The following is a 21,083-nucleotide window of genomic DNA, read 5'->3' on the forward strand; positions in this document are numbered from 1 at the left end:
TACGGGGGGGTATACCCGAAAAATGAAAAAGTCCAAACTTTGAAGGTTGATATCTTGGCTTCTATGGGAGCTATCGAGAAAATTCCAACAGTTTTGTCTTAGTTTCGTCGTTCTGAATCCAACGAGACCATCCCCAAGGTCGTAGCTCTTCTAATAGCTGAGATATGGCATTTTTGATGCCCATTTTTGGCCTCAAAAACGGACGTCGAAAACCGACTTTTTCAGGATTTTCAAAGTGCTCTCATTCCCTTAGTTCTGCTCGGATCCTGTTATAACCCGGTGTTTTCGTAATCTAGGTGACCCAAATAAGACGCTGGTATACTTAGTTTGATTTCGAAAAAATTCAATTTTTGGTGAAAAAATTCGATACGGGGGGGTATACCCGAAAAATGAAAAAGTCCAAACTTTGAAGGTTGATATCTTGGCTTCTATGGGAGCTATTGGGAAAATTCCAACAGTTTTGTCTTAGTTTCGTCGTTTTGAATCCAACGAGACCATCCCCACGGTCGTAGCTCTTCTAATAGCTGAGATATGGCATTTTTGATGCCCATTTTTGGCCTCAAAAACGGACGTCGAAAACCGACTTTTTCAGGATTTTCAAAGTGCTCTCATTCCCTTAGTTCTGCTCGGATCCTGTTATAACCCGGTGTTTTCGTAATCTAGGTGACCCAAATAAGACGCTGGTAGACTTAGTTTGATTTCGAAAAAATTCAATTTTTGGTGAAAAAATTCGATACGGGGGGGTATACCCGAAAAATGAAAAAGTCCAAACTTTGAAGGTTGATATCTTGGCTTCTATGGGAGCTATTGGGAAAATTCCAACAGTTTTGTCTTAGTTTCGTCGTTTTGAATCCAACGAGACCATCCCCACGGTCGTAGCTCTTCTAATAGCTGAGATATGGCATTTTTGATGCCCATTTTTGGCCTCAAAAACGGACGTCGAAAACCGACTTTTTCAGGATTTTCAAAGTGCTCTCATTCCCTTAGTTCTGCTCGGATCCTGTTATAACCCGGTGTTTTCGTAATCTAGGTGACCCAAATAAGACGCTGGTATACTTAGTTTGATTTCGAAAAAATTCAATTTTTGGTGAAAAAATTCGATACGGGGGGGTATACCCGAAAAATGAAAAAGTCCAAACTTTGAAGGTCGATATCTCGGCTTCTATGTGAGCTATCGGGAAAATTCCAACGGTTTTGTCTTAGTTTCGTCGTTCTGAATCCAACGAGACCACCCCCAAGGTCGTAGCTCTTCTAATAGCTGAGATATGGCATTTTTGATGCCCATTTTTGGCCTCAAAAACAGACGTCGAAAACCGACTTTTTCAGGATTTTCAAAGTGCTCTCATTCCCTTAGTTCTGCTCGGATCCTGTTATAACCCGGTGTTTTCGTAATCTAGGTGACCCAAATAAGACGCTGGTATACTTAGTTTGATTTCGAAAAAATTCAATTTTTGGTGAAAAAATTCGATACGGGGGGGTATACCCGAAAAATGAAAAAGTCCAAACTTTGAAGGTTGATATCTTGGCTTCTATGGGAGCTATCGGGAAAATTCCAACAGTTTTGTCTTAGTTTCGTCGTTCTGAATCCAACGAGACCATCCCCAAGGTCGTAGCTCTTCTAATAGCTGAGATATGGCATTTTTGATGCCCATTTTTGGCCTCAAAAACGAGGTCAAAAAGTGACAATTTCCGAATTTTCAAAGTGCTCTCATTCCCTTAGTTCTGATCGAATCCTGTTATAACCCGATATTTTCGTAATGTACTTGATGAGAACAATCCGCAGGTATAGTTAGTTCGAATTCGAAAAAAAAATTTTTTGGTGAAAAAAATCATAAGTGAAAAACCCTGTATGCCTGAAATTTCTTTTTGGCTCCTTTTCTATATTATTTAAATAATATAATATGTATTCGTATTTATTAATATTTTTTTTTTGTTTCAGAGTCATTTAGTCACCTGTTGCCCATATGTTTTGAAGACGGCCCTGGATTTAAAATTAGGACCCAATTTTCATAAAAATATGAAGGAATTACACTTTGTCATTGAATTATTCTTTAAATTTAGTTTTTAATTTAGAAATTATTGTAGTAATGTATTTTTTATTTCATTATTTATCATTTAATTTCCATGGGAGTTGGAAAATTAAGGAAAATATGGCGGAATGCCACTTTGCTCCGGAAACTTTCTTTCTCGATTAATCGATATTTTCATAGATACATCTTTTGTTCCAAATTAAATTCTCTTTCCATAGAGACAATTTCCCCGAGGATCGGTGGGAAAGTAGGGAAGTTATGCCAAATCTTCTACTTGGCATCTTCACTGGAAGTGGGGACTATCGAGAACTAAAGACGTCGGTACTCAGTGAAGATGAGGCGGGGGTAATCGCTCCCTAACCCGGGGCTCACTGTCTCAAAATCTTCCTGATACAAGGACGACTTCTGTTCCTTTACATCCATTTCCATGGATGTCGATGGGGGAAATGGGGAAATCATCCCAGATTTTCCACTTGGATTCTCTCTCTCTCACATTTCTTAATATTTCTCTTTTCCTCTCAATTTCTCGTAATTTTTCATAGACACATTTTTTGTCCCAAATTAAATTCTCTTTCCATAGAGACAATTTCCCCGAGGATCGGTGGAAAAGTAGGGAAGTTATGCCAAATCTTCCACTTGGCATCTTCACTGGAGTTGGGGACTATCGAGAACTGAAGACGTCGGTACTCAGAGAAGGTGCGAGCAGTCGTAATCGCTTCCTAACCCGGGGCTTGCTGTCTCATGATCTTCCTGATACAAGGACGACTTCTGTTCCTTTACAACCATTTCCATGGATGTCGATGGGGGAAATGGGGAAATATCCCAGATTTTCCACTTGGATTCTCTCTCTCTCACATTTTTCAATATTTCTCTTTTCCTCTCAATTTCTCGTAATTTTTCATAGACACGTTATTTGTTCCAAATTAAATTCTCTTTCCATAGAGACAATTTCCCCGAGGATCGGTGGAAAAGTAGGGAAGTTATGCCAAATCTTCCACTTGGCATCATCACTGGAAGTGGGGACTATCGAGAACTGAAGACGTCGGTACTCAAGGAAGATGCGAGCAGTCGTAATCGCTTCCTAACCCGGGGCTTGCTGTCTCAAGATCTTCCTGATACAAGGACGACTTCTGTTCCTTTACAACCAATTTCCATGGATGTCAATGGGGAAAATGGGGAAATATCCCAGATTTTCCACTTGGATTCTCTCTCTCTCACATTTCTTTATATTTCTCTTTTCCTCTCAATTTCTCGTAATTTTTCATAGACACGTTATTTGTTCCAAATTAAATTCTCTTTCCATAGAGACAATTTCCCCGAGGATCGGTGGGAAAGTAGGGAAGTTATGCCAAATCTTCCACTTGGCATCTTCACTGGAAGTGGGGACTATCGAGAACTGAAGACGTCGGTACTCAAGGAAGATGCGAGCAGTCGTAATCGCTCCCTAACCCGGGGCTTGCTGTCTCATGATCTTCTTGATACAAGGACGACTTCTGTTCCTTTACAACCATTTCCATGGATGTCGATGGGGGAAATGGGGAAACATCCCAGATTTTCCACTTGGATTCTCTTTCTCTCTCACATTTCTTAATATTTCTCTTTTCCTCTCAATTTCTCGTAATTTTTCATAGACTCATTTTTTGTTCCAAATTAAATTCTCTTTCCATAGAGACAATTTCCCCGAGGATCGGTGGAAAAGTAGGGAAGTTATGCCAAATCTTCCACTTGGCATCTTCACTGGAAGTGGGGACTATCGAGACCTGAAGACGTCGGTACTCAAGGAAGATGCGAGCAGTCGTAATCGCTCCCTAACCCGGGGCTTGCTGTCTCATGATCTTCTTGATACAAGAACGACTTCTGTTCCTTTATATCCATTTCCATGGATGTCGATGGGGGAAATGGGGAAATATCCCAGATTTTCCACTTGGATTCTCTCTCTCTCTCAGATTTTTCAATATTTCTCTTTTCCTCTCAATTTCTCGTAATTTTTCATAGACTCATTTTTTGTTCCAAATTAAATTCTCTTTCCATAGAGACAATTTCCCCGAGGATCGGTGGAAAAGTAGGGAAGTTATGCCAGATCTTCCACTTGGCATCTTCACTGGAGGTGGGGACTATCGAGAACTGAAGACGTCGGTACTCAAGGAAGATGCGAGCAGTCGTAATCGCTCCCTAACCCGGGGCTTGCTGTTTCATGATCTTCTTGATACAAGGACGACTTCTGTTCCTTTATATCCATTTCCATGGATGTCGATGGGGGAAATGGGGAAACATCCCAGATTTTCCACTTGGATTCTCTCTCTCTCACATTTTTCAATATTTCTCTTTTCCTCTCAATTTCTCGTAATTTTTCATAGACACGTTATTTGTTCCAAATTAAATTCTCTTTCCATAGAGACAATTTCCCCGAGGATCGGTGGGAAAGTAGGGAAGTTATGCCAAATCTTCCACTTGGCATCTTCACTGGAAGTGGAGACTATCGAGAACTGAAGACGTCGGTACTCAAGGAAGATGCGAGCAGTCGTAATCGCTCCCTAACCCGGGGCTTGCTGTCTCAAGATCTTCTTGATACAAGGACGACTTTTGTTCCTTTATATCCATTTCCATGGATGTCGATGGGGGAAATGGGGAAACATCCCAGATTTTCCACTTGGATTCTCTCTCTCTCACATTTTTCAATATTTCTCTTTTCCTCTCAATTTCTCGTAATTTTTCATAGACACGTTATTTGTTCCAAATTAAATTCTCTTTCCATAGAGACAATTTCCCCGAGGATCGGTGGAAAAGTAGGGAAGTTATGCCAAATCTTCTACTTGGCATCTTCACTGGAAGTGGGGACTATCGAGAACTGAAGACGTCGGTACTCAAGGAAGATGCGAGCAGTCGTAATCGCTCCCTAACCCGGGGCTTGCTGTCTCATGATCTTCTTGATACAAGGACGACTTCTGTTCCTTTATATCCATTTCCATGGATGTCAATGGGGGAAATGGGGAAACATCCCAGATTTTCCACTTGGATTCTCTCCAACTTTCATCAATATTTCTTCTACTCTCAGTTTTTTCCACTTTCTCATCATTTTCATCGATACACTCTTTGTTAGGTGTTAAATACGCTTCCTTATGACCCAATTTCCATGGAAATCGATAGGAAATTTAAAAAATTATGGTAGACTTACACTTTGAGATCATTTCCTTCATTTTTTCTTAACTTGGAAACTATCGGATCAACTTGGAACAATGAGAGAGAAAAAGGTAATGTTGTTGGATTTCCTACGACTCTTTCCTCTCTTTTATTGATGTTTATATTTAGATCATGGTTACTTGGCAGTATACTCCCTTACCCCCCTTCCCCCCGCAGTTCAAGGAGTAATCCAGAGATGACCTTAAGGACTAGAAAAAGGGACGTGATCCGACTTGTTTTTGGAACTTAATACTGAAGTAGTTCTCTTTTCAGATAGACCTGTATTACCCTAAAATGGACGTGACTTACCTTGAGATAGACGTGGATTCTCCCCAGATGGACTGGCTTACCTTACTAGAAGAACTCACCTTAATTTGATAAGGCATAAGTCATCCAAAACTCGTCAATTTTGATAGGTAAATGAAATGTTAAATGTTAAAACAGTCTTCATTAATTTTGTTTCTCTCTCTGTTCCAGATAGCTTTGTACCCAAGACCGAAAAAGAACATGTCAATGAAAGATAAAGAAGGCAAAAGCAAGAGTGAAGAATGCAATATATAAAATTATGAATAATGACAAAAATTAAAAACAAAAAACCCCCCCGATTCCAAAAGTAAGTCATTTAAAATTGTTACTTTCCTATATTAAATAAATGAACACTTTTCTCAGGAAATAATTGACGTCAGAATCCTATGGTGGTAGAACCAAAGAACCTTATCTGTTATGGAATTACTTACTGAGAGGTAATTTAGTCCCACCCAATGTTAAACTACTCAAAGTCACCATGAATAATTTTGTTCCAGGAAGGAATACCATTCAAGCAAACAACTGAAGGAAGGCTCAATCAAAGAACCATCTGCAGTAGCAGCTTTGTACCAATCGGACTCAATTTGTTGCTAAGGTAACTTTTCTTTGTGACTTTTTTTTACGAATGAATCACTCCCCATCTCTCTTTCCTTTTCTATATATAATTGAGGCGTGTTTTACGAAAACCGCACATGTCCAAAATCAACGAAATTGAGCTAGTGGTGGCACCATCTAGTTTAAAAATATGATGTTTTTAATATCCTAAGATAGAGCTAATTGAAAATTCGATAATTCTGCAAAAAACACACATGTCCATTGTTTTTCCACCAAATACAGCATTATAGTCTATAATATATATTATAAATAATTTAGTGGAACTTTGGGTAAATTTGGACAATTTTTAAGGGAGTTATGGACTTTTTGATACTAAAGGTCCAAAAGAATGGAGAAAAATCCAACATTTAACTTTGACAGCCTGTAAAAAATGTTCCAATTAAACTATTAACTTGAAATATCTTTATAAACTTAGTATGAAGTTTTCTTATTAATTTAGTAGAACTTTGGGTAAATTTGGACAATTTTTAAGGGAGTTATGGACTTTTTGGCACTAACGGTCCAAAAAAATGGAGAAAAATCCAACATTTAACTTTGACAGCCTGTAAAAAAATTTCCAATTAAAGTATCAACTTGAAATATCTTTATAAACTTAATATGAAGTTTTCTTAATAATTTAGTGGAACTTTGGGTAAATTTGGACAATTTTCAAAGGAGCTATTGACTTTTTTGTACTAAAGGTCCAAAAAAAATGGAGAAAAATCCAACATTTAACTTTGACAGCCTGTAAAAAATTTTTCAATTGAAGTATCAACTTGAAATATCTTTATAAACTTAATATGAAGTTTTCTTAATAATTTAGTGGAACGTTGGGTAAATTTGGACAATTTTCAAGGGAGTTATTGACTTTTTTGTACTAAAGGTCCAAAAAAATGGAGAAAAATCCAACATTTAATTTTGATAGCCTGTAAAAAATTTTTCAATTGAAGTATCAACTTGAAATATCTTTATAAACTTAATATGAAGTTTTCTTAATAATCTAGTGGAACTTTGGGCAAATTTGGACAATTTTCAAGGGAGTTATGGACTTTTTGGTACGAAATAAAGAAGTTATGAACAATTTTTGAAAAAATGACCAATTTTTGGTGAAAATTGAAAAAAAAATTTTTTTTTCAAAAAATTTTAATTTCTTTTTTTATATTAATAGACCATCTAAAATCCTTCAAAAAAGCTTAATAAAACTTTTTTGGAAAATACACCAAAAAAAAGTTACAGCCAAATTTCCCTATCTCAAAAAATCCAAAGGGGTACCCATGGGAAAATTGTCATTATTTCGGTTTTTATTTTTTCCCGGGAAAACTATTGGCTGGAGGAGAAAATTGTTTGAATAAAAGTTGTTTGGAATTTCAATGCGCATCAGATGCAATAAAAAAGTAATTTCTATCTTTAACAGTTTTCCGGAAAATCAGGAAAAACTTGTAAACAGTTTTCCCGAATTTTCTCGAAAACTATTGGGAAAATTAAAAAAATTCGTTTACCGTTAGGTTCCTTGTTAAAAATGCTACAAATAATGTAGAATAACTTTTAGTCGTAAATCTCAAAATAAGGAAGTTATGGACAATTTTTGAAAAATGGCAAATTTTTGGTGAAAATTTTGAAAAAAATTTTTTTTGAAAAAAACTATTTTTTTTTCGGTAGATCGATAGAATATCTAAAATACTTCAAAAAAGCTTAATAAAACTTTTTTGGAAAATACACAAAAAAAAAGTTACAGCCAAATTTCCTTATCTCAAAAAATCCAAAGGGGTACCCATGGGAAAATTGTCATTATTTCGGTTTTTAATTTTTCCCGGGAAAACTATTGGCTGGAGGAGGAAATTGTTTGAATAAAAGTTGTTTGGAATTTCAATGCGCATCAGATGCAATAAAAAAGTAATTCCTATCTTTAACAGTTTTCCGGAAAATCAGGAAAAACTTGTAAACAGTTTTCCCGAATTTTCTCGAAAACTATTGGGAAAATTAAAAAAATTCTTTTACCGTTAGGTTCCTTGTTAAAAATGCTACAAATAATGTAGAATAACTTTTAGTCGTAAATCTCAAAATAAGGAAGTTATGGACAATTTTTGAAAAATGGCAAATTTTTGGTGAAAATTTTGAAAAAAATTTTTTTTGAAAAAAACTATTTTTTTTTCGGTAGATCGATAGAATATCTAAAATACTTCAAAAAAGCTTAATAAAACTTTTTTGGAAAATACACCAAAAAAAAGTTACAGCCAAATTTCTCTATCTCAAAAAATCCAAAGGGGTACCCATGGGAAAATTGTCATTATTTCGGTTTTTATTTTTTCCCGGGAAAACTATTGGCTGGAGGAGAAAATTGTTTTAATAAAAGTTGTTTGGAATTTCAATGCGCATCAGATGCAATCAAAAAGTAATTTCTATCTTCAACAGTTTTCCAGAAAATCAGGAAAAACTTGTAAACAGTTTTCGTTAGTCGGTACTCAGCGAAGATGAGGCGGGGGTAATCGCTTCCTAACCCGGGGCTCACTGTCTCAAGATCTTCCTGATACAAGGACGACTTCTGTTTCTTTACAACCATTTCCATGGATGTCGGTGGGGGAAATGGGGAAATTCTCTCAGACTTTCCACTTGGATTCTCTCCAACATTCGTCATTATTTCTTTTACTCTCATTTTTTTCTTATTGTTGGGTGTTAAATACGCTTCCTTATGACCCAATTTCCATGGAAATCGATAGGAAATTAAAAAAAATTATGGTAGAATTAAACTTTGAAAATCATTTCCTTCATTTTCTCTTAACTTGGAGACTCTTGGATTAACTTGGAACAATGAGAGAGAGAAAGGTAATGTTGGATTTCCTGCGACTCTTTCTTCTATTATTGATGTTAATTTTTAGGTGGTTACTTGGCAGTATACTCCCTTATACCCCTTCCCCCAACAGTCCAAGGACTAGTAATCCAGAGATGACCTTAAGGATTGTAAAGAAGGGACGTGATCCGGCTTGGAAGGACCATGTGACGCGTGAATTCACTTTTGTTTTTGGAGCTTATTACTGAAGTACTTCTCTTTTCAGATGGACGTGGCTTACCTCGAGATAGACGTGGATTACCCTCAGATGGACTGGCTTACCCTACTAGAAGAATTCACCTTAATTTGATAAGGTGTAAGTCATTCAAAATGCGCGTCATTTTGGACAGATAAATAAATGAAATGTTAAAACAGTCTTTATTAATTTTTTCTCTCTCTCTCTGATCCAGATATCTTTGTACCGAAGAAAATGATAAATGAAGAAGTGACTTACGTTTGTCTGTCTCCCTCGCACGAATTCATTGATTTTCTACAAAGAAACCTATACACATTTTCACCGGAGTGAGGAGGCGTCAGATGGCGCCAGCGGTAAGGTATAAACATAAACAGCTGATTTTGACAGGTAATAGAAAGTTTATTTTTATACACATAAATGTTGTGCCAATGTATAGTGAAAATTATATAATGTGAAAGTGTTTATTTACTTATTATAAATTAGTGTGAAGGTGGGTAAACAACACGTGCAGCGCTGCACTTTGAACTTTAGTGTTTTCAGGGTTCCAAAAGTTCAAAATGAGTTGTAAGAGGTCATGCATCAACTGTGCCATTTATCTGTGAGTTTATAAACGATCATTTTGCATTTTTCTATTGAGTTGTTTTCGTTTAATTTAATAATTGCGAAACGAGGAAAAGGCGTGAGAATCGCTTGACGAGTTTTGAGTATAGAGGTGCGCCTCTTGAAGATTTTAATCACTGCCATTTATTCTTAGAGGGAACATTTAAAAACAATCGACACGACTCTGTTGCTACAAACTCGTCGCCCTCAAGGCTTTTCCTCCAATTTACCGAAAAAATTCCCTTATCAGTCCCAATATAAACCGACTTATATTTCACTTCTAGTGCAGTTTTACTGCTACTGGCAGCCATTTTGTTGTTTATCATCGTACCGGTCACCTTCATGTTTAGTACAGGGGTGCAGAAAAGTCTCATTTTCCCCACATGTAAGTCTTATTATTGTCAGCACCAACGATATTGCTATTAACAAAGATAATTTTTTCAAGATCTAATTGAACCAAAAGACTATTCAGACCCAGAAATCTATGGACTAACTGGGGCCAAAAATTTATACTTGAACATTTCCCAACCGCATAATGGGGGTGAAAACGTCACTTTGGGCATATGGCAAATATTACCCAGAGAGGTGCTGAACCCGGGCATCTTATATAATAAAGATTATGACTTTGAGGGCATTTTAAAGGAGGGCAAGCACGATATTCTGATTTATTTGCATGGTAATGGGGCTGACAGGTCCAAATCTGTGCCCCTTTACAATATTTTAAGGGAGTTTTTCCATATTTTTGCTGTGGACTATAGAGGTAAGAATAAGGCTTCAGTTTAACACCTTTATTGCGGGAAATCGAGGTATTTAGGAACTTGAAAGTTTTGCAGATGATGGGGCCTATTAAGGTCGCTTTTCTTGTAGATCAACAGTTTTTCTTGTAAAAAATAAAAAGTGATTTTTTTCAGAGAATGCCCCAGTGAGTAATTCTTTAAAAAAAGGAGTGCGCACTATTAAAATAAAGGAGTTATGGACGTTTTTTGAAAAATGGCCAATTTTTAACAAAAAAAAATTTTTTTTGAAAAAATTTTTTTTTCTTGGTACATGAATAGAATATCTAAAATCCTTCAAAAAAGCTTAATACAACTTTTTTGGAAAATGCTCCAAAAAAAAGTTATACCTGAATTTCTGAAAAATTTCTTTCCAAAAAAATCCATGGAAAAATTGTCTTTATTACAGTTTTTATTTTTTTCCGGGAAAACTATTGGCTGGAGAAAATATTTGCTATAATAAAAGTTGTGTGGAATGTCAATGCGCATCAGATGCAATTGAAAAATAATTTTTATCTTTAATAGTTCTCCGGAAAATTGAGGAAAACCTCTTAACAGTTTTCCCGAATTTTCTCGAGAACTGTTGGGAAAATCGAAAATTTTCTTTTACTATTATATTCCACATTAAAAACACTACAAATTATGTAGAATAAGTTTTTGCCGTAAATTTCAAAGTAAAGAAGTTATGAACGATTTTTGAAAAATTGGCAGCTTTTTGGCAAAAAATTTGAAAAAATTTTTTTTTTTGGAAAAATTTATTTTTTTTGCTAAATCGATAAAACATCTAAAATCCTTCAAAAAAGCTTAATAAAACTTTTTGGGAAAACCTACCAAAAAAAAATTATACCCGAATTTCCGAAAAATTTATTTCCAAAAAAATCCAAAGGGGTACCCATTGGAAAATTGTCATTATTACGGTTTTTATTTTTTTCCGGGAAAACTATTGGCTGCAGAAAATAATTGTTATAATAAAAGTTGTGTGGAATGCCAATGCGCATCAGATGCAACAGAAAAATAATTTCTATCTTTAATAGTATTCCGGAAAATTGGGAAAAACCTCTAAACAGTTTTCCCGAATTTTCTCGAGAACTGTTGAGAAAATCGAAAATTTTCTTTCACCATTATATTCCAAATTAAAAACACTACAAATTATGTAGAATAACTTTTAGTCGTAAATTTTAAAGTAAAGAAGTTATGAACGATTTTTGAAAAATTGGCAATTTTTTTGGCAAAAAATTTGAAAAAAAAAAATTTTTTGAAAAAATGTATTTTTTTTTTGTTAAATCGATAAAACATCTAAAATCCTTCAAAAAAGCTTAATAAAACTTTTTTGGAAAACCTAACAAAAAAAAATTATACCCGAATTTCCGAATAATTTCTTTCCCCAAAAATCCAAAGGGGTACCCATGGGAAAATTGTCATTATTACGGTTTTTATTTTTCTCCGGGAATACTATTCACTGGAGAAAATAATTGTTATAATAAAAGTTGTGTGGAATGCCAATGCGCATCAGATGCGATAGAAAAATAATTTATATCCTTAATAGTTTTCCGGAAAATTGGGAAAAACCTCTAAACAGTTTTCCGGAATTTTCTCGAGAACTGTTGGGAATATTGAAAATTTTTTTTCACCATTATATTCCAAATTAAAAACCCTACAAATTATGTAGAATAAGTTTTAGTCGTAAATTTCAAAGTAAAGAAGTTATGAACGATTTTTGAAAAATTGGCAATTTTTGGCAAAAAATTTGAAAAAAAAAATTTTTATGAAAAAATTTATTTTTTTTGCTATATCGATAAAACATTCAAAATCCTTCAAAAAAGCTTGATAAAACTTTTTTGAAAAATGCTCCAAAAAAAAGTTATACCCGAATTTCCGAAAAATTTCTTTCCAAAAAAATCCATGGAAAAATTGTCTTTATTACGGTTTTTATTTTTTTCCGGGAAAACTATTGGGTGGAGAAAATATTTGTTATAATAAAAGTTGTGTGGAATGTCAATGCGCATCAGATGCGATAGAAAAATAATTTATATCTTTAATAGTTTTCCGGAAAATTGGGAAAAACCTCTAAACAGTTTTCCCGAATTTTCTCGAGAACTGTTGGGAAAATCGAAAATTTTCTTTTACTATTATATTCCAAATTAAAAACACTACAAATTATGTAGAATAAGTTTTAGTCGTAAATTTCAAAGTAAAGAAGTTATGAACGATTTTTGAAAAATTGGCCACTTTTTGGCAAAAAATTTGAAATTTTTTTTTTTTTTTTTTTTAATTTATTTTTTTTTGCTAAATCGATAAAACATCTAAAATCCTTCAAAAAAGCTTAATAAAACTTTTTTGGAAAACCTACCAAAAAAAAATTATACCCTAATTTCCGAAAAATTTCTTTCCAAAAAAATCCAAAGGGGGTACCATGGGAAAATTGTCATTATTTCGGCTTTTATTTTTTCCCGGGAAAACTATTGGCTGGAGGAGAAAATTGTTTGAATAAAAGTTGTTTGGAATTTCAATGCGCATCAGATGCAATAAAAAAGTAATTTCTATCTTCAACAGTTTTCCAGAAAATCAGGAAAAACCTCTAAACAGTTTTCCCGAATTTTCTCGAGAACTGTTGAGAAAATCGAAAATTCTCTTTCACCATTATATTCCAAATTAAAAACACTACAAATTATGTAGAATAAGTTTTAGCCGTAAATTTCAAAGTAAAGAAGTTATGAACAATTTTTGAAAAATTGGCAACTTTTTGGCAAAAAATTTGAATTTTTTTTTTTTTTTTAATTTATTTTTTTTGTTAAATCGATAAAACATCTAAAATCCTTCAAAAAAGCTTGATAAAACTTTTTTGAAAAATGCTCCAAAAAAAAGTTATACCCGAATTTCCGAAAAATTTCTTTCCAAAAAAATCCAAAGGAAAAATTGTCTTTATTACGGTTTTTATTTTTTTCCGGGAAAACTATTGGCTGGAGAAAATATTTGTTATAATAAAAGTTGTGTGAAATGTCAACGCGCATCAGATGCGATAGAAAAATAATTTATATCTTTAATAGTTTTCCGGAAAATTGAGGAAAACCTCTAAACAGTTTTCCCGAATTTTTTCGAGAACTGTTGGGAAAATTTAAAATTTTCTTTCACCATTATATTCCAAATTAAAAACACTACAAATTAAGTAGAATAAGTTTTTGCCGTAAATTTCAAAATAAAGAAGTTATGGACGGTTTTAAGAAAATTGGCAATTTTTTTAGTAAAAAATGTGAAAAAAAAATTTTTCGAAAAAATTAAATGTTTTTTTGGTACATCGATAAAACATCTAAAATCCTTCAAAAAAGCTTAATTAATTGTCTTTATTACGGTTTTTATTTTTTTCCGGGAAAACTATTGGCTGGCGAAAATATTTGTTATAATAAAAGTTGTGTGGAATGTCAACGCGCATCAGATGCAATAGAAAAATAATTTTTATCTCTAATAGTTTTCCGGAAAATTGGGAAAAACTTCTGAACAGTTTTCCCGAATTTTCTCGAGAACTGTTGGGAAAATTTAAAATTTTCTTTCACCATTATATTCCAAATTAAAAACACTACAAATTATGTAGAATAAGTTTTTGCCGTAAATTTCAAAGTAAAGAAGTTATGGACGGTTTTAAGAAAATTGGCAATTTTTTGGTAAAAAATGTAAAAAAAAAATTTTTCGAAAAAATTAAATTTTTTTTTGGTACGTCGATAAAACATCTAAAATCCTTCAAAAAAGCTTGATAAAACTTTTTGGGAAAACCTACCAAAAAAAAATTATACCCGAATTTCCGAAAAATTTATTTCCAAAAAAAATCCAAAGGGGTACCCATGAGAAAATTGTCTTTATTACGGTTTTTATTTTTTTCCGGGAAAACTATTGGCTGGAGAAAATAATTGTTATAATAAAAGTTGTGTGAAATGTCAACGCGCATCAGATGCAATAGAAAAATAATTTGGATCTTTAATAGTTTTCCGGAAAATTGGGAAAAACCTCTAAACAGTTTTCCGGAATTTTCTCGAGAACTGTTGGGAATATTGAAAATTTTTTTTCACCATTATATTCCAAATTAAAAACACTACAAATTATGTAGAATAAGTTTTAGTCGTAAATTTCAAAGTAAAGAAGTTATGAACGATTTTTAAAAAATTGGCAACTTTTTGGCAAAAAATTTGAAAAAAAATTTTTTTTTTTTTTTATTTATTTTTTTTACTAAATTGATAAAACATCTAAAATCCTTCAAAAAAGCTTAATAAAACTTTTTTGGAAAACCTACCAAAAAAAAATTATAGCCGAATTTCCGAAAAATTTATTTCCAAAAAAATCCAAAGGGGTACCATGGGAAAATTGTCACTATTTCGGTTTTTATTTTTTTCCGGGAAAACTATTGGCTGGAGAAAATATTTGTTATAATAAAAGTTGTGTGGAATATCAATGCGCATCAGATGCATCAGAAAAATAATTTCTATCTTTAATAGTATTCCGGAAAATTGGGAAAAACCTCTAAACAGTTTTCCCGAATTTTCTCGAAAACTATTGGGAAAATTGAAAATTTTCTTTCACCATTATATTCCAAATTAAAAACACTACAAATTATGTAGAATAAGTTTTAGTCGTAAATTTCAAAGTAAAGAAGTTATGAACGATTTTTGAAAAATTGGCAATTTTTTGGCAAAAAATTTGAAAAAAAAAATTTTTTTTGCTACATCGATAAAACATCTAAAATCATGTTGTTAAGCCCTAAAATGCCTATCGTCTGCAAAACATTTCAAGCGGTTCTCTTTTGTTCAATTAGGCTTAAATGGGGTTATTTTCCAAAAAACCTCTCATAACTTTCTTAATATACCATTTAGAGCAAAAACGTATTCTAGCAATCTTTTTAAGGCCTCTACAGAGAACCCAATGCAGCAATAAAAACCCTAATTTTCCCTATAGGTAACGAGAAAATCGAATTCAATAATTAAAAAAACCCTTGCAGGCTACGCAGACTCCACCGGGGTAGACCTGACCGAAACCAACATAGTAAACGACATCGGCCACACTTACAAGTGGCTCAATAACCAATCGGGGGCCAAAATATTCGTGTGGGGCCACTCTTTAGGTACAGGGGTGGCCACCCATCTCTTGGCCAACTTGAAAAGGGAAAAAGTCACCGCGGCCGGCTTGATTCTGGAGGCCCCCTTCACTTCGGTGGTGGAGGTGATGAAAGGCCATCCCATCATCAAGGTACTTCTCACCATAGAGAGAGGGGAGATATGAATTGTCTTTTGTTTTTCTAGTTCTATTCCTTTCTACCTTGGGGGGAGGCCACCTTTTTAAATCCCATTAAGGACAATGACATGAATTTCGATTCGAAGACTTATATCAAGGACGTGGACTGTCCCATCATGATTTTACATGCCAAGGATGACGAGATAATTCCGTTTGAAAATGCCGCGGACGTAAGTCACGGGGGGGGGGGGGGGAGGGGGGTTGGAACGGCCTGTCATGGCTTACTATTGGTTTTTTTTTTGTAGTTATACATGGCCGCCTTAAGTAGTAGGAACAAGACTTACCAGGGGGCGGTGACTTTCCACTTGTACGAGCCCAAAGGGAATGGGCATATGTACTTATATCTCGAACCGGACTTACCCAAGCAAGTGGAGTAAGTGAACTTACCTTAGATGCCCTTGGTTGCTATATATATATTTTTTTTAGGAAATTCGTTGCTGAATGTCTGGATTTTGCCACAAAAGAACCCGATCTGTGATAGGTTAGAATCTCTTAGGGTTACAAAAAAAACACACTATTTTTTTATTCTTTTTTTTTATTGTTACAACGTAAAAAGGTACAGAGAGAGAAAGAGAGAGAGAGGAGATACACCAGAAACTTGTGCTAAAACAAAAGAACTCTTTACTTTTTTATGAGATCACTGAAATACTCAAAAAAAAAACAATTGAAAACGCTCATAAAATATAAGAAATATCACATAAGAGAATATATTATATTAACTGACGTCACTCGCAATGGTCATATGTTTTTTTGTTTAAATATATATAAAACCTGGATCACAGGTAACGGTTTTCTTCCATTACCCGCACCAGAAAAATATACAGGATGAGGCAAAAACTCGATGTATCATATTTTATAATTATGATTTTCGTCCTACAGAAGCTTCTTATACTTTGACCTACTAGGCGCTCCCATAAAATTAACTAGAAAAAAAACTCGTTTGTTTTTTTTTTTTGGTAAATTATTAGGCGTTCAGGATAATCATGGAAGTCACTTAATAAATATATACAGGGGTTGGACCGAAACACGTGAAGATATCTCGATTCCTGTGGGATTTATCGAAAAAATTATAGAGGGCAAACTTGTAGATCAGCTCTTGATCTACAAGAATGCTACTAAGGATTTTTCTCGAAAACCCCATAGTTTTCGAGAAATCTTCAATTTAAGAAGTTAATAGCCGATGAATAAGTTTTTATCAAATATTTTCACTGTTATTGATCTAACAAAAAAATTTTACTAAACAAACTTGTAGAATGTATCTCGGGCTACAAGAATGCTCCCAAGCATTTTTCTCGAAAACTCGATATTTCTCGAGAAATCTTTAAAGGAAGGTCTCGGCGTTTGGCAACGAATACGATTTTTCAAAAATATTTCAGTTCCTGAGGCCCCAATCAAAAAAATCATAGAGAGCAAACTTGTAGATCTACAAGAATGCTCCTAAGAATTTTTCTCGAAAACTCAATACTTTTCGAGAAATCTTTAATCGTAGGAGTCAATAATCGCTGTTCGAATTTTTTTCAAATATTTCCGCTATTATTGGCCCAATAAAAAAATGTTACTAAACAAACTTGTAGAATAGATCTCGCCCTACAAGATTGCTCCCAAGCATTTTTCTCGAAAACTCGATATTTCTCGAGAAATCTTTAAAAAAAGGTCTCGGCGTTTGGCAACGAACATGATTTTTCGAAAATATTTCAGTTCCTGAGGCTCGAATGGAAAAAATCATAGAGAGCAAACTTGTAGATCAGACTCTGATCTACAAAAATGCTCCCAAGCATTTTTCTCGAAAACTCGATATTTCTCGAGAAATCTTTAAAACAAGGTCTCGGCGTTTGGCAACGAACATGATTTCTCTAAAATATTTCAGTTCCTGAGGCTCGAATCGAAAAAATCATAGAGAGCAAATTAGTAGATCAGCTCTTGATGTACAAGAAAGCTCCCAAGGATTTTTCTCGAAAACCCAATACTTTTCGAGAAATCTTTATTCGTAGGAGTCAATAATTACTGTTCCAATTTTTCCCGAATATTTCCGCTATTATTGGCCCAATAAAAAAATTTTACTAAACAAACTTGTAGAATAGGTCTTAGCCTACAAGAATGCTCCCAAGCATTTTTCTCGAAAACTCGATATTTCTCGAGAAAACTTTAAAAAAAGGTCTCGGCCTTTGGCAACGAACATGATTTTTCTCAAATATTTCAGTTCCTGAGGCTCGAATCGAAAAAATCATAGAGAGCAAACTTGTAGATCAGACCTTGATCTATAAGAATGCTCCTATTGATTTTTCTCGAAAACCCAATACTTTTCGAGAAATCTTTATTCGTAGGAGTCAATAATTACTGTTCCAATTTTTTCCGAATATTTCCGCTATTATTGGCCCGATAAAAAAATGTTACAAAACAAACTTGTAGAATAAGTCTTGGCCTACAAGAATGCTCCCAAGCATTTTTCTTGAAAACTCGATATTTCTCTAGAAATCTTTAAAAAAAGGTCTCGGCGTTTGGCAACGAACACGATTTTTCAAAAATATTTCAGTTCCTGAGGCCTCAATCAAAAAAATCATAGAGAGCAAACATGTAGATCAGACCTTGATCTACAAGAATGCTCCTAAGGATTTTTCTCGAAAACCCAATATTTTTCGACAAATCTTTAATCGTAGGAGTCAATAATCGCTGTTCCAATTTTTTCCAAATATTTCCGCTATTATTGGCCCAATAAAAAAATGTTACTAAACAAACTTGTAGAATAGATCTCGCTCTACAAGAATGCTCTCAAGCATTTTTCTCGAAAACTCGATATTTCTCGAGGAATCTTTAAAAGAAAGTTTCAGCGTTTGGCAACGAACATGATTTTTCGAAAATATTTCAGTTCCTGAGGCTCCAAGCAAAAAAATCATAGAAAGCAAACTTGTAGATCAACTCTTGATCTACAAGAATGCTCCTAATGATTTTTCTCGAAAACCCAATACTTTTCGAGAAATCTTTATTCGTAGGAGTCAATAATTACTGTTCCATTTTTTCCAAATATTTCCGCTATTATTGGCCCAATAAAGAACTGTTACTAAACAAACTTGTAGAATAGATCTTGGCCTACAAGAATGCTCTTAAGCATTTTTCTCGAAAATGCGATATTTCTCGAGAAATCTTTAAAAGAAGGTCTCGGCGTTTGGCAACGAACATGATTTTTCTAAAATATTTCAGTTCCTGAGGCTCCAATCAAAAAAATCATAGAGAGCAAACTTGTAGATCAGACCTTGATCTACAAGAATGCTCCTAAGGATTTTTCTCGAAAACCCAATACTTTTCGAGAAATCTTTAATCGTAGGAGTGAATAATTACTGTTCCAATTTTTTCCAAATATTTCCGCTAATATTGGCCCAATAAAAAAATTTTACTAAACAAACTTGTAGAATAGATCTCGGCCTACAAGAATGCTCCCAAGCATTTTTCTCGAAAACTCGATATTTCTCGAGAAATCTTTAAAAGAAAGTCTCGACGTTTGGCAACGAACACGATTTTTCGAAAATATTTCAGTTCCTGAGGCCTCAATCAAAAAAATCATAGAGAGCAAACTTGTAGATCAGCTCTTGATCTAAAAGAATGCTCCTAAGGATTTTTCTCAAAAACCCAATACTTTTCGAGAAATCTTTAATCGTAGGAGTCAATAATCGCTGTTCCAATTTTTTCCAAATATTTCCGTTATTATTGGCCCAATAAAAAATATGTTACTAAACAAACTTGTAGAATAGATCTCGCCCTACAAGATTGCTCCCAAGCATTTTTTTCGAAAACTCGATATTTCTCGAGAAATCTTAAAAAAAAGGTGTCGGCGTTTGGCAACGAACACGATTTTTCGAAAATATTTCAGCTCCTAAAGCTTCAATCAAAAAAATCATAGAAAGCAAACTTGTAGATCAGCTCTTGATCTAAAAGAATGCTCCTAAGGATTTTTCTCAAAAACCCAATACTTTTCGAGAAATCTTTAATCGTAGGAGTCAATAATCGCTGTTCCAATTTTTTCCAAATATTTCCGCTATTATTGGCCCAATAAAAAAATTTTACTAAACAAACTTGTAGAATAGATCTCGGCCTACAAGAATGCTCCCAAGCATTTTTCTCGAAAACTCGATATTTCTCGAGAAATCTTTAAAAGAAAGTCTCGGCGTTTGGCAACGAACACGATTTTTCGAAAATATTTCAGTTCCTGAGGCCTCAATCAAAAAAATCATAGAGAGCAAACATGTAGATCAGACCTTGATCTACAAGAATGCTCCTAAGGATTTTTCTCGAAAACCCAATATTTTTCGAGAAATCTTGAATCGTAGAAGTTAATAATCACTGTTTCAATTTTTTCCAAATATTTCCGCTATTATTGGCCCAATAAAAAAATTTTACTTAACAAACTTGTAGAATAGATCTCGGCCTACAAGATTGCTCCCAAGCATTTTTTTCGAAAACTCGATATTCCTCGAGAAATCTTTAAAACAAGGTCTCGGCGTTTGGCAACAAACATGATTTTTCGAAAATATTTCAGTTCCTGAGGCTCGAATCGAAAAAATCATAGAGAGCAAACTTGTAGATCAGACTCTGATCTACAAGAATGCTTCTAAGCATTTTTCTCGAAAACCCAATACTTTTCCAGAAATCTTGAATCGTAGAAGTTAATAATCACTGTTTCAATTTTTTCCAAATATTTCCGCTATTATTGGCCCAATAAAAAAATGTCACTAAACAAACTTGTAGAATAGATCTCGCCCTACAAGATTGCTCCCAAGCATTTTTCTCGAAAACTCGATATTTCTCGAGAAATCTTTAAAAGAAGGTGTCGGCGTTTGGCAACGAACACGATTTTTCTAAAATATTTCAGCTCCTAAGGCTCGAATCGAAAAAATCATAGAGAGCAAACTTGTAGATCAGCTCTTGATCTACAAGAATGCTCCTATGCATTTTTCTCGAAAACTCGATATTTCTCGAGAAATCTTTAAAATAAAGTCTCGGCGTTTGGCAACGAACACGATTTTTCTAAAATATTTCAGTTCCTGAGGCTCCAATCAAAAAAATCATAGAGAGCAAACTTGTAGATCAGCTCTTGATCTACAAGAAAGCTCCTAATGATTTTTCTCGAGAACCCCATACTTTTCGAGAAATCTTTAATTTTAAAAGACGACGAATGACGAACACCATTTTTCGAAATATCTCGGCTCCTGTTGCTCCAATCGAAAAAATCATAGTGAGCAAACTTGTAGAGCAGATTCCGATCTACGAGAATAAAAACGTTTCGAGCGAATTTTCGCGGTGTTTCG

The 21,083-nt window shown here is 34.1% G+C and overlaps 1 protein-coding gene and 4 long non-coding RNA genes across 7 annotated transcripts in view; 4 read left to right on the plus strand and 1 right to left on the minus strand.

Moving 5' to 3' along the window:
• The window catches only part of LOC126749375 (uncharacterized), a 13,120-nt gene extending 10,185 nt beyond the window's left edge, over window positions 1–2,935 (plus strand). Inside the window, exon 6 of the long non-coding RNA XR_007665037.1 lies at window positions 1,940–2,935. This is a non-coding gene — a long non-coding RNA (uncharacterized LOC126749375). The remainder of the gene's footprint in view (window positions 1–1,939) is intronic.
• Window positions 2,936–3,634: 699 nt separating this feature from the next.
• On the plus strand, window positions 3,635–6,259 carry LOC126749378 (uncharacterized). Its single transcript, XR_007665039.1, has 6 exons — window positions 3,635–3,773; window positions 4,138–5,281; window positions 5,340–5,626; window positions 5,688–5,823; window positions 5,880–5,953; window positions 6,014–6,259. It is a non-coding gene; the product is annotated as an uncharacterized LOC126749378 (long non-coding RNA).
• Window positions 6,260–15,807: 9,548 nt separating this feature from the next.
• Window positions 15,808–21,083, plus strand: part of LOC126749369 (cyclic GMP-AMP synthase-like receptor) — a 46,759-nt gene continuing 41,483 nt past the window's right edge. For both annotated transcript variants that reach the window (XM_050459038.1, XM_050459039.1), the window contains exons 1-3: window positions 15,808–15,953; window positions 16,029–16,156; window positions 16,210–16,264. In XM_050459038.1, coding sequence (XP_050314995.1) covers window positions 16,108–16,156; window positions 16,210–16,264 — 104 coding nt within the window. In that variant the 5' untranslated portion in view covers window positions 15,808–15,953; window positions 16,029–16,107. The remainder of the gene's footprint in view (window positions 15,954–16,028; window positions 16,157–16,209; window positions 16,265–21,083) is intronic.
• Window positions 16,420–18,603, minus strand: LOC126749374 (uncharacterized). 2 transcript variants are annotated; one of them, XR_007665036.1, is made up of 2 exons: window positions 18,369–18,603; window positions 16,420–16,878 (listed from the first exon to the last, which is right to left on the minus strand). It is a non-coding gene; the product is annotated as an uncharacterized LOC126749374 (long non-coding RNA). The 2 variants fall into 2 exon arrangements; XR_007665035.1 differs by lacking the exon at window positions 18,369–18,603 and adding an exon at window positions 18,036–18,265.
• Window positions 18,713–20,798, plus strand: LOC126749377 (uncharacterized). The gene is made up of 2 exons (XR_007665038.1): window positions 18,713–19,269; window positions 19,604–20,798. It is a non-coding gene; the product is annotated as an uncharacterized LOC126749377 (long non-coding RNA).

Source organism: Anthonomus grandis (assembly GCF_022605725.1).
Source record: "Anthonomus grandis grandis chromosome 1 unlocalized genomic scaffold, icAntGran1.3 Chromosome103, whole genome shotgun sequence".
In the NCBI taxonomy this organism is placed as follows: Eukaryota; Metazoa; Arthropoda; class Insecta; order Coleoptera; family Curculionidae; genus Anthonomus; species Anthonomus grandis.